The following is a 12,243-nucleotide window of genomic DNA, read 5'->3' on the forward strand; positions in this document are numbered from 1 at the left end:
TCCTCCAGGGCAGGTCTCCCCATGGGCTGAGACACAGAAGGCCCTGCTCTGAAATTACTCACATTCCAGGGCAGGCAGGGCCTGAGTTTCCCTTTGTCTTCTGCTGCCCAGTTCTGTCAGAGTGAAATCCTGTGTATAATGGAATCAGTGTGGGCAGCGAGAGCAGACAACTAACTCCCCATCTCCCCCTGAGCTCCCTGGAGGGGCCATAGGTGTGCAGGACTGGCCGGAACAGGTGGCTTTTCTAAACCTTCTTAGAATATTAGGTTTTAACTATTTCTGAACTGAAAATAATTTTAGTTCATAGGCTCCACGATTATACTGCTGGTGATCAAGGGGTATAGTTCCTTTTTGTTTCTCAGAAGAATTAGCAAATTAACATGCTAAAATGTTTTGTTGTATTAAAATTTTTATTTCATTGGTCTTAGAGTTTTAATATTTAAGTCAGACATACCAATAGTTTAAGAACAATTATTTAAACATCACAGCAAAGCTTTTAAACAGGTGCCCCTCTTCTTGTATGTCAGTGAAACTGTCACTGCTTCAGATGGGCATTTGCTGGTCACCTGTATGTCCCTGCTTTGTCCGCACCGAGCACATCTTTAAGTGTTTTTAAAACAAGCACAATCAGGTAACCCAGGACAGGAAGGTTTCCTCTCCAAGCTCTGTGTGTGCTGTGTGAAAGGGGTTCTCAGGGACACAAACCCTCTCACCTAACACCCAAGTGATCGGTGACCGTGAATGGGGTCAGTGGCCAGCACCATGCCAGGAACAGGGACAAACTCAGGCAGGAGATTGCTGTACCTCTGTGCTGCTTCGTCTGTGAGCACTGCTCTTATTTGTTTGTCAGAGGTGCCTTTTGATGTTTTGTAACTGTGGGAACATTCCCCTGGAAAGCTAATATTTTCTGTTATTATATTCTTTGCTGTAACCTACCATGACGACAAAGGAGTGAAAAAAAATGAAATGAATAAGCCAATTTTAAAGTTAAGTGGTACCCGTGAAATGAAAAATATGAAAAAGTAAATAAAGAAAGGCGAAGTTCACAACAAATTTGGGCCATCAATGCTCAAAATTCCTCTTTAAGACTTCTAAATGCTCGACACCAGAACCTAAATGTCCAAAGGTAAACGCCAAGCAGTAGCCCTGGCCCAGTGCCCACCAGAGTCCTGTCACAGGGGAGCCTCTGCCAGTTCCCAGATCCTCCTCTCCCTACCACACACAGCCAGTGGATAGGCGCGGGTCATCTCCCCAAGGACAGCCCAGCCCTGCACTGCCCGTGTCCCCAACCCCAAGCCCTACCCCCATTCCCCTGCTCAGCCACACTAGTCCTTTGTAGTCCCACAATGCTCTGTATCCATCCAGTCTCTGGGCCTCTAGCCCTGCAATTCCCTCTGTGGGGCGGGCCTGAGCTCTGACCCATGGGCGGTGAGCCCCTGAGGGCGGTGCTCCCCATCGCAGCAGGTGGAATTAAAGGCTCTGGACCCACAGGTGTGTCTCTCTCCTCTTTGCGGCTTCTCTGGGAGGCCAACCTCACGCCGCCCTGCACGGGGGTAGCGGTTGGGCAGAATTCACACCCACTCCCCAACGCACTCCCCTCCGTTTGCTGCTCTCCGCATTTGCTTTACTTTGGGAGATGAAAGGTTAAAAATTCACAGGACGACGGAATCTGGGAGGAAAGGCAGCTGAGGAAGGCTGGGCCAGGAGGAGCGGGCACCTAGCCCCGCACGGATTCCACGCAGTGATTCTCGGCACCCAGGAGTGCGCGCGCCTCTACTGGCACCTTCATTTCAGGCGCGCCATTCATCGCGTCCTCCCCAGAACAAGCAACTGCACAAGTATTCAATCATTGCTGCCTTACTATATTTCCTAGTATAATCTCTGATTAAAACTTGAATTGGAGTCGGGAGCAAATGTAGAATTAAAAAACGAAAAACAAACAAGCAAAGAAAAAAACAACGAGAAGTTGTAAAGCAGTTGGAGCCCTGAGCCCAGCGTTTGGCAGCTCCCACGGTGGAACCCGAACCAACGTCCCGCTCCTAGAGGAGTGTCGCCGCCGCCCATCTGCAGTACGACCTCACCGGACCATAACACGGAGCCCTCGTGGGATAAACCTCTGCGTGTTGTCATTCCATGCACGATTTTATGCTCCAAGAGTGTGAGCGTGCATTGCTTTACAGTCCAGAGAATTGGGGGGGGAGGGGGCTATTTCTAGGGTTTGCCTAAATGGCAGGACACCCTCTGATCCTTTTGTAATGTGCTGGGTGTTTTTGACTTAACATTGCCTTCGAAGCTTCTCTGTTCATTTATTTTACCTGCTGTGCTACTTCGTGTAAGTGTCAGAATTCACTTCTTCGTTCCCAAGTTGGTGGACACGTTTAGAGACCCTCTGCAGCTGGGCCGGCACAGTGCTGTAGAGGGGACCCTATGAGTCCACTCTGCCACTGCAGGTGTCCCTCTCAGATGTGTCCCTGAAGGGGATTTGATAATGTGACGTTTCATCGACAGGTCCACCAATACTCTCAGCAAACAGCAAACACTTGGGATTTTTAGACCTTGATACTGTAACCTATTACATATTTTAGCTTTATAAAAATATTTTAGGCCTTAAATACTTTCCCAAATTACAGGTGTAAAGTGAGATCTTGTTTACACTTTCTTTTTTTTTTTATTGCTGGAAAGGCTGAACATTTTTAAAAAATTAATCATTAGGGTTTATTCTTTCAAAATGCCAATTTATAACCTTTGACAAATATCCCACAAGGCTTTTGTTGTTGATTATAGTTTTCAGGAACTCTAAATATTCTGGAATCTGGTCATTAGTTGGCTGTAAGAGTTTCGAATATTTCCCATTTTGTGGCTCATATTTTAAATTCATCACCCAGCAGTATGAAATTTTAATGTAGCCAAATATATCAATGATTTTATTCAAAGTCTGTGCTTTATGTAGCTCATTTATTAAATACTTCCCTATCCTAACTTCCTAATAATCTTTTTTTAATTTTAAGATTCGGCTTTGTATATTCAGTTCTTTGATCTACTTGTAATTTATTTTTATTGAGGTGACATTCACATAGCATAAAATTCACCATTTGAACCATTACAAAGTGTACGATTCAGTGGTACGAGTATTTAGTGCATCCACCACGTTACACAATCATCACCACCACCCGGCCTCATCATTTTCATCACCGCGGAAGGAAGCCTGGAGCCCATCGGGCACTCACTACCCAGCAGGCCCTCTCCACAGCCCTTGGCAAACAATCATTTACTTTCTCGCTGTGGATTTACCTACTCTAGGTATTTCATACAAATAGAATTAGGCAAACATGTGCGTTTTGTGTCTTGCTTCTTTGAGTTGGCGAATGTTTTTAAGGTTCACCTGCGCTGTAGCATGTCAGGACCTCATTCTTTTCTTGGCAACATTCCATTGGATGGATGAGCCACTTCTGTTCATCCGTTCATCTGGGGATGTACCCTGCCTCGTTTCCACCTTTTGGTGATTGTAAGTGCTGCTATGAACATTTGTGTACAAATTTTGGTGTGAATTTACTTGTTCACTTCTCTTGAGTATACACATAAGAATGGAATTGCTTAGTTACATAGTAGCTCTATGTTTAACTTTCTGAGAAAATGAAAAACTGTTTTCTCCAGAGGCTGAACCATTTTACATTCCCAAGAACAATATAGGAGGATTCCAATGTCTCCACATTCTCACCCTTATTATTTCCCTCCTTTTATTGCAGCCCCCCTCATGAGTGTGAAGTGGTTCGGACTAATTTCCCAGTGACTAATGAGGTCAAACATCTTTCCATGGCCTTGTTGGTCATTTGTATATATTCTCTGAAGAAATAACAATTTCAGTCCTTTGACCATTGTTTAATTGGATTGTTCGTCTCTATTGTTGAATTTTAGAATTTATGTATATATTCTGAATTTTAATTTCTTGTTGAACTTAATAGGCAAAACCAATTTGTCCCATTCTGTAGGTTGTCTTTTCACTTTCTTGATAGACTCCTTTAATGCATAAAGTTTTCAATTTTGATGCAGTCCAACTGATGTATTTTTTTCTTCTGTTGCATGTGCTTTTACTGTCATATCTACAGAACTGCTACCAAATCCAAGGATATGAAGATTTACTCCTATGATTTTTTTCTAACAATTTTATAGCTTTACCATTTACATTTAGGTCTTTGACCCACTCTGGGTTAAATTTTGTGTATGGTATAAAGTAAGGGTCCAGATTCACTGTTTTTGCATGTGGATATCTAGTTTTCCCAGAACCATCTGTTGGAAAGACTGTTCTTTCCCCACTGAATGTTCTTGGCACCCTTGTTGGAGATCATTTGACCATGTATGTGAGAGTCTATTTCTGGGCTTTCTATTCTTTTCCACTGGTTTATACCTCTGTCCTTATGAGAGCACCACACTTAACTGCTGAAGTTTTATGATAAGTTTTGAATTCAGGTAGTGTGAGTCCTCCAACTTCATTCTTTTTCTCAAGACTGCTTTTGCTGCTAGGGGACCCCTGTAATTCTGTATGAATTTCAGAATCAGCTTTTCAATTTCTGTGGAAAAGGCTGTTGGAATTTTGATAGGAATTGTGTTTAATCTGTAGGTCACTTTAGGTAGTATTGACATTTTGACAATGTTAAGTCTTCCTACCCACGAGCACCATGTATGTCCATTTATTTAGATCTTTCATTTCCTTCAGCAATGTTTTAGTTTTCAGCATTCAAGCCATTCACCTCTTTGATTAGATATGTTCCTAAGCATTTAATTCTCTTAGATGCTATTATAAACGAATTTATTTTGTTAATTCCTTTTAAATGGTACATTGCTGGTATATAGAAACACAGCTGATTTCTGTGTGTTGAACTTGTACCCTGCAACTTTGCTAAATTCATCAATTGGCTCTAGTAACTTTTAGGTGGATTCTTTGGCATTTTCTATGTATAGGATAATGTCACTATGAATAGAGATAGTTTTACCCCTTTCTTTCCAACTTGAATGCCTTTTATTTCTTTTTGTTGCCTCTACAGCTCCAGCTGGAGCTTCCAGCACAATGTTGAATAGCGGTGGTGAGAGCAGGCGCCCTTGTCTTGTTCCTGATCTTAAGGAGAAAGCTTTCAGTCTTTCATTATTGTTTATAAGTTTAACTATCTGTTTCCCATAAATATTGTTTATCATGTTGAGGAATTTTTTTCTCTAATCCTGATTTCCCAAGAGCTCTTCTCATGAAAGGGTGTTGGATTTTTGAAATGCCTTTCCCCATCCATTGAGATGATCATCATCCCCCCATTGTGCTGTTACTGAGACGCATTACATTGATTAATTCTCTTGTGTCAAATTACGTTTGCATTAGTAGGATAAATCCTATTTGTCCGTGGTAATTCTAATATGCTATTAAAATTTTATGGAGGATTCTTACATCTATTATGTATTCATCAGGGATACGGATGTGTAGTTTTCTTGGGTCTTTATCTGGCTTTGGTATCAGGGTAATGCTGGCCTCATAGAACGAGTTAGGAGGTTTGAGAAGGAGGCCCATCTATTCACTCCTGGTCCCTCTTTCCTTATGTTTACACATTCAATGTACTCATCTCTAAACACACCTGTGTGCAGTCACGTCCAGATCTGTATTTCCAACCTGACCTCTCCTCTCAGCGTACACCAAGCTCATTCAGCACTTGGTCCCCTCTACAGGTCTAACAGGTTTCTCAGTGTTAATATGCCTTCTTGTCCAAAATCTGCTTTTCCCCCAGTCTCTCCGATCCCAGGAGATACCCCTGACTTCCACCTGCCAATCAGACCCCCAATCCTGAACTGCTGTCTTGGTGCCGATTCTCACCTGCAGACAGCAGAACCTGCTGTAGCTAATTTATGCAGTAAGAGATGTAGTAGAAGATATCAGTAGATTATAGCGTCTGTGAGAGGGTCAGGTATCAAGGACCAGCCAGAAACATGAACAAGTCGGAGGAACACCTGACCGTGCTGTGAGTGTCAGGAAATTTCCCCTGCTCTGCTCCCTTCTGCCCTCAGCACCACTGCTGTCGGGGTCAGGACCTGAACTGCCCCAGACAAACCAATCACCTCCCTCACCAGTATGCCGTGGCACCCACCACTTTCTGTGGTTCCTTGCACATCTCATGTGGTGCATGTCTCAGCAAAACCAGGCATATCTGTGATCTCAGACTAAGGGACCCAGGGCACGTAGCTTTGCCGTCTCCAGCTTCTGCATGCAGCAAGGCACACAGGAGGTGGTGGGCATGGGTTGTGCTTAGCTAATTTGAAATGCCTCCCAGTGTCCTCCTGGGCTTCTCTTTCCCTCACTCTCCACAGCCAGCAGTCAGCCGGTCTTCTCAGCCTCTCTGCTTCTAAGTATATCCTGCTCTGACCACTTCTCACAACCTCTGTCATTCCCACTTTGATCCAGTCCTATCACTCTCACCAAGATTGTGGCAAGTGCTTCCTGACTGGTCTCCCTAACGTTGACCGCCTGGGGTCTCCACATTGCAGAGAGTGAGGAATGTACATCAAATAGCGCCACTTCCATTCCAAACTCTCTCCACAGTGGTTTCCCACAACACTCCAAATAAAGCAGAACCCATTACTGTGACCTACTTATTCCCGCAGCCTCTCCAACCTTGTCTGCCTCACATTGCCCTCATTCACCATGCTCCTATGTACACCAACCTTCCCCAAGGGCACCAGATCCATCCCGAGCCCAGGGCTTTGCCTAGGCAGCTTCTTCACTTTCTTCCAGTCCCTGCACAGTCTTCTCTGCCCGGACCATCTGCTTTATCTAGGCTTATGTTCTCTGTTCATTGGCTTATTGTCTGTCTCCCTCCACTGGAATGTCAGACCCTCCAAGGCTCTGACAGGGGCTGTGCAATGACGGGCCAAAAGTATATAATCAGTAAGTATCTTTTGAATAAATGAAACCACCTCCATTGTCTAAGTTTTGGAAAAAACTTCTTATCCCTGACTTTATAGATGCACAACCAGGAAGGAACTGGATCCCTATACATTACGATGGGAGACAGTACGAACAGGACCCCTGGGCTTGCCCTGTGCCAGCCCAGCTTTCCCCCCACAACAGAAGTGTGGCAAGACTGGCTCCACCTGTAGGCCCCCAAGCCTCCAGTAAGAATAAGAGTCCAGGGCTGCACCTTAACCAGGCATCTGGGTCACTGTTGACCTCCCCTAAGGTCAGATCCTGGATTCTGGGGAACCTGGTGAGGGACAAAGTCAAATGCTCTGGAGGTGTGCCAACATTCCCAGTTCTGTCCTGGCAAGTGCTTTGGGACCCTACAGGTTTATAAAGCCTGGCTCCCATTCCTAGAGTGTTGTGGTCAGGACTCCCACAGGGAGGAGAGCAGGTGGCAGAAGGCAAGGCAGGGATGCTTGGTGGCCTCAGGGAGGTGCAGACAGGCGTAACACCCAGATTCCCAGAAGACTGGTGCACTCTGCTTGGGCTCAGTGGGAGGGCTGGGGGTTCCAGGAAGCAAGGCAGGGAACAACCAGAAAAGTTCAAAAAGGCCCTGTGCTGGTAGGAGAGGGAGGGTGACCACGCAGAGCTCACCCCTGCCGCCCTCACTGCCATTCCTTCTGCAGCCCGTGGCTGAGAGTGCAGCTCTCTTCCCTGAACAACTGAACTTTATCCCAGATGAGCATGCTGGTGGGTGAGCCTGTACCTGTTTCCAGTCAGGACACAGCCGAGGGAGAGACAACATACAGATGGGCAGGCTCTGCTGGGACACCACCCCCTAGAGGAGGCCGGTTCACCTGGGACCTTGGCTGCCCTCTCAGGCGGTCAGGGAATGTGCTCCACCAAAATCCTACAAGTTGCCCAGCTACAGGGAAGTCATTTTTCACTGTGATGTGGGAGATACTGTGCTTTTTGGAGGTTGTCTATAAAACAAGACATTAAAATTGCAAAGCCGGTGGGAGCCTGTTCAACTCTCCGGGTACCTGACTCCCCAAAGAGGGGAAGGTGGGCCCCAGCTCAAGCCCCTTATTCTGAGACGAGGGCCAGAGGGCTCAAAATAGAATCCCCACAAGCAATGTGCTCACTTGGACGGGAAGAGAAGGTCGGTCCGTCTTCCCCAGCACAAATCGAAGTCCAATGTGTCTATACCGGAGGAAATCAGGGTTCCAGGGGTCCTTCCTAGTCCCTCTACATCAGTGGAGGTCAGGAACCTGTCTGTATCTGTCTTCACCGGGGAAAATCGGGGTTCAATAGTCTTCGCAGGCAGAAATCAGGGTCTGGTCAGTCTACGCTAGCGCAAATCGGGGGCAGAACAACAGTTACTGGTCTGAGAACAAAATGGCAAGTTCCCCAGGCTTCGTGAGAACAAAGTAAAAGAAAATGCCACCGCCGATCCATCTCCAGAGGGAGGAGCCCCACCGGGCCCCGCCCAGGTGAGAGCGTCAGGTCGAAGCACTTGCACTCAGGGTCCGCCTCCCAGAGGGGAGGTGGCGGGGGAGGGAAGGAGGACCCCACCTTAGCCTGTAGACCCCCGGGGTGGGGAGGGTTAGGCTTTGCTCCTGCCGGGCAGTACTCACTGGAGGTGAGACCCCGCCCCACGCCTGGGAGCCCCTGCAAGGTGAGACCCGGCCTGGGAACTAGGGGGGTGGGTGGGGCTGAGACCTCGCCTCCGAGTTCCTACGAGGTGAGGCCCCGCCCCCTCCTGGGAGCCCCCTCGGGTGAATCCCAGGCCCCGCCCCCGCGTGGAGCCCCCGCGAAGTGAGATCCCGCCCTCCTGGTCCGCCCATCGCTTCCGCAGCCGGGCGGGGTGGGGGTGCGGCCGGAGAGGGTCCACCAGGCCCACTGCGGGCCTCACTCCCGCCCCGGCTCCGGGCAGTGGCCTCTATGGGGACGTTGGCCCCTGAAGCTGGACAAAGGCGGCACCACCATGGCTCTCAGCGCGGACGGCTCTGGCGACAAGGGCTCGAGCGGCCAGGTAAGGAACCGGCCGCGGGAAGGTGAGGTCCTGATCGCCTCCTCTGCAGCCAGGGGAGGAAACTTTGACTTTCTTCTCTTTGGAACACAGTTTAGCAAACTTTTCCCTTAACCTTATAAATATTTATGAGGAAAATATGCTTTCCAAGACAGATTTGCATTCCTGGGGTCTGAAAGGAGTGCAGAGGGAGGGAGTGTAAGACAAAAAGACATTTGTGAAATTGTTGCCTAGGATGAGAATGTTCCTAAGTTACTCATTAGCTCCAAACTGGTGGGACAGTCCGATGAACTATGGTGCACAAAGGCACAGCATTTTTACTGAAAGAAATACCAGGACTGACTTTTACATTGGAAGGTCAGTTGATTTAAATAATGAACATTGTCTAGTAAAACAAGATAGTCATTTCAGGTTTGGAGAAATGTAATGAAAGCTGTTTTGAGTACTGCTTCGTGTGAACTGCAAAAAAGTGAATTGGGTTTGTTTTTTCCTTTTTCCAGTGAAACTAGAGTAAAATGTTTGGTAAAGTAATTACACTTGATTCCTGTTACCTGACAGCATTTTACTTAAAAATTTTCATTGTTACTTGCAGGTGTTTAATATTAAAACATGCAATCCAAAATTAAGTTAAATGTAATTGAAACTGTGCATATGTAATACCTTATGAAATGGCTATGCTACACAGGGCGCAGGCCCTGGGAGGAGAGTGAGCGTCTCAGCTTCATGGAAAGAGATTTCAAAGTGGAGAGAGTGAGGTTTGGCTTCTGATCCCTAGCCTGCCTCACATGTACAGGGTCTTTGTATCAGGAGGGACTCTCGAGGTCACTCTATGGGAAATGTTTGCTCTCATTGAAACACATTCAGAGGCTGAGATGTTTAACAGCTTGCTACACATTTCTATTCACTATGGGGTCCTATCTGCAGAGCTCGGCATCAGCCACCCAGATAACAAACCCACTTGTGCTTCTGTGGTGACATGCATTTCGATCTCACAGTGTTGGGTCTAGTCTGCAAATGTGCAAGGTGGCTGTGGACTGTCCAGCTGGGCAACAGAGAGCAGAGCCATGACATCCCAGTGGGTGGTGTGCCTGGGTGGCAGGTAACCTGTGGTTAGCAGGAAGTCCTCACGTTTTATCCCATTGGAGGGGTCCAGTGTGGGTCTAGTCTGAAAGGGCCTCTGTGAAATTAAGACTTCTGTGTGTACGGCACCAGTTAGTTTCTGAGCCTGCTGGTGGTCTCACATGAATACTTGTAAAACCTAAGAAAGAGTATAGGAGGCTCCAGGTTCCCAGATCCCAGCAGCTTTGTAAGAAAGTCATCCAAAACCAGTTCACAGGCCACCACCTTTCTCTTGCACACAACACTGGGTCCTCTCTGCTTGAACAGAAATACAAGTCACATGCAGACTGCTAGGCCCAAACAGCAGTGTGCTGGGCCCTGACGGCAGTCTGCCCAGGCTGGATACCCATTCCTCAGATAGTGGAAAGTGAGGCTTTTTGTTGCCTGTGTCTCCCAGACAAGCAGCAGCCCTGAAGCTGTGGTTTCCCTCTCTACACCCCAGCATGGCTGCGCCTTGAGGCAGTGGTGAATCTGCTCAGTATTGAGCTCTGGGTTTCAGTTGGTCGGGAAGCTCTGGGGATTGAGAGTTCCTCACCTGCATCCCTCCACAGCCAGGGCTCACTGGGCCTCCGCTCAGCTGAGGAGAATGAGCCCCGCATACTTCTGAAGGGTGGTGAGTCAGGAGAGGAGGCTGGGGTAAGGGGGGGGGAGTGGAGGGTGGGCTGAGAGGTGCCAAGTCCTTTCCTGCATGAGTTGATCCTGGGTGCCTGGGGAACCTGGGGTCCTAGGGGGAGAAGACATGCCCACCTTCACTATTTACTCTCCAAGGGGCCTGGAGGGTGGTGCTTGTGGAGTGGGGAAAAGACACCAGACCCCAACCAGTGCCTAGAGAACAGGCCTGGATCTGAGATTGCACGTGCGCCTGCATCCACCCTTCGTTAGCTGTCGGCCTTTGGGCTGGTAATTCATCCTCTCCAAGCTTCAGACTGTGCACATGTGTAGGAATAACACATGGCTCACCTACCTCTTGGAACATTGAGCAAAAAAGAAAACAAAGAGAGAGAAAGGACTCATGGACATGGACAACAGTGTGGTGATTGCTGCAGGTGAGGGGAGGAGTAGGAGGGTATGAAGGGGATAAGTGGTGATGGACGGAGACTTGGGTGGTGAATGCACAATACAGACGGTGTGTGTGGAACTGTGCATCTGAAACCTGTATACATTTGTTAACTAGCGTCACTTCAAGAAATTCAATAAAAAGGGGAAAAATTAAAAATAACATAAAAATGAGTATGTAGATGCTTCTGGAAAGGAAACCCAGTTCCTCATTTAGCTGAATGCCTCCAAGTTGAGTACCACCTCTGCCCTGATATCTGGGACACCTTTCCAGGTGTCTCCAGGTATCTCTGTTCACATCTGGGCCCAAATTCCTTTAAAACTACTTATGTTCTTGAGACCTAGTAATGGGGATAAATCTAATGCAACAATAGTTAGGAATTAATTAATTCAGAGTTCTGCACTAGAATTGATCAAGTCAGCCAGGTCATGAGTATGTGTACCCCTCCTGGAGAAGTCTCGCCAGCCTGCAGCCTCTTGACCTGGGGCCCCCCAGTCATTCATGGTAGGCATCGCCCTCAGAAAACTCCCCCAGTCATGCTGCTTGCAGCCCGCTTTGTGGCGTTCCCCTGCTCCTGCCCCACCCTAGCCCCTTTCCTGCTTGGTTTCTCTACATGTGGGTCTCCACAGGAGGGTCTAAACTGATGTCACCCGTGTCTGGATCTCCTTGATTGCCTGTCTCCCCAGGCTTTATTTCATTCCCCTTGTTTCTCTGATACCTGGAATGGTGCATGTCACACAGTAGGTGTCACATGGTGGTGACCCTCCCCCCTTCTAAAGCCCACTTTTGCTCCCCTGCCCACTCCCAACCTTCTGTGGGTCACGAGATGCAGCGCCTGCCTTGTGGAACCTGAGGGAGCAGCCAGGGCATAGCTCATTCTGGGAAACCTTCTTTGTCTGAGTGCGGTATAGTCAAAGCAGACCCAAGACAATTACAGAGAAAGGCTCAATAAACCCTGGTGTGACGTAATGGGTGTGCTTTGTGTGTGTGTTTTGGGGTGGGGATGATGGTGAGCAGAGCAGAAAAGAAATGCCTGAATGTTTCAAAGAAGTGGAAAGGGCAGCCTGGAGGATGACCCCTCCCTTCATGGTCAAGTGGAGCTGT

At 47.7% G+C, this 12,243-nt stretch overlaps 1 protein-coding gene across 6 annotated transcripts in view; it reads left to right on the top strand.

The window, feature by feature from the left end:
* Positions 1-8,784: 8,784 nt before the first annotated feature.
* LOC118998638 (leucine-rich repeat-containing protein 14B-like) overlaps positions 8,785-12,243 on the top strand; it is a 91,032-nt gene continuing 87,573 nt past the window's right edge. For all 6 annotated transcript variants that reach the window (XM_037062908.1, XM_037062907.1, XM_037062910.1 and 3 more), the window contains exon 1: positions 8,785-8,966. In XM_037062908.1, the coding sequence (XP_036918803.1) occupies positions 8,919-8,966 (48 nt within the window). In that variant the 5' untranslated portion in view covers positions 8,785-8,918. The remainder of the gene's footprint in view (positions 8,967-12,243) is intronic.

Source organism: Sturnira hondurensis, unplaced genomic scaffold (genome assembly GCF_014824575.4).
Source record: "Sturnira hondurensis isolate 20B ecotype Veracruz unplaced genomic scaffold, ASM1482457v3 Scaffold0014384, whole genome shotgun sequence".
NCBI classification, from domain to species: domain Eukaryota; kingdom Metazoa; phylum Chordata; class Mammalia; order Chiroptera; family Phyllostomidae; genus Sturnira; species Sturnira hondurensis.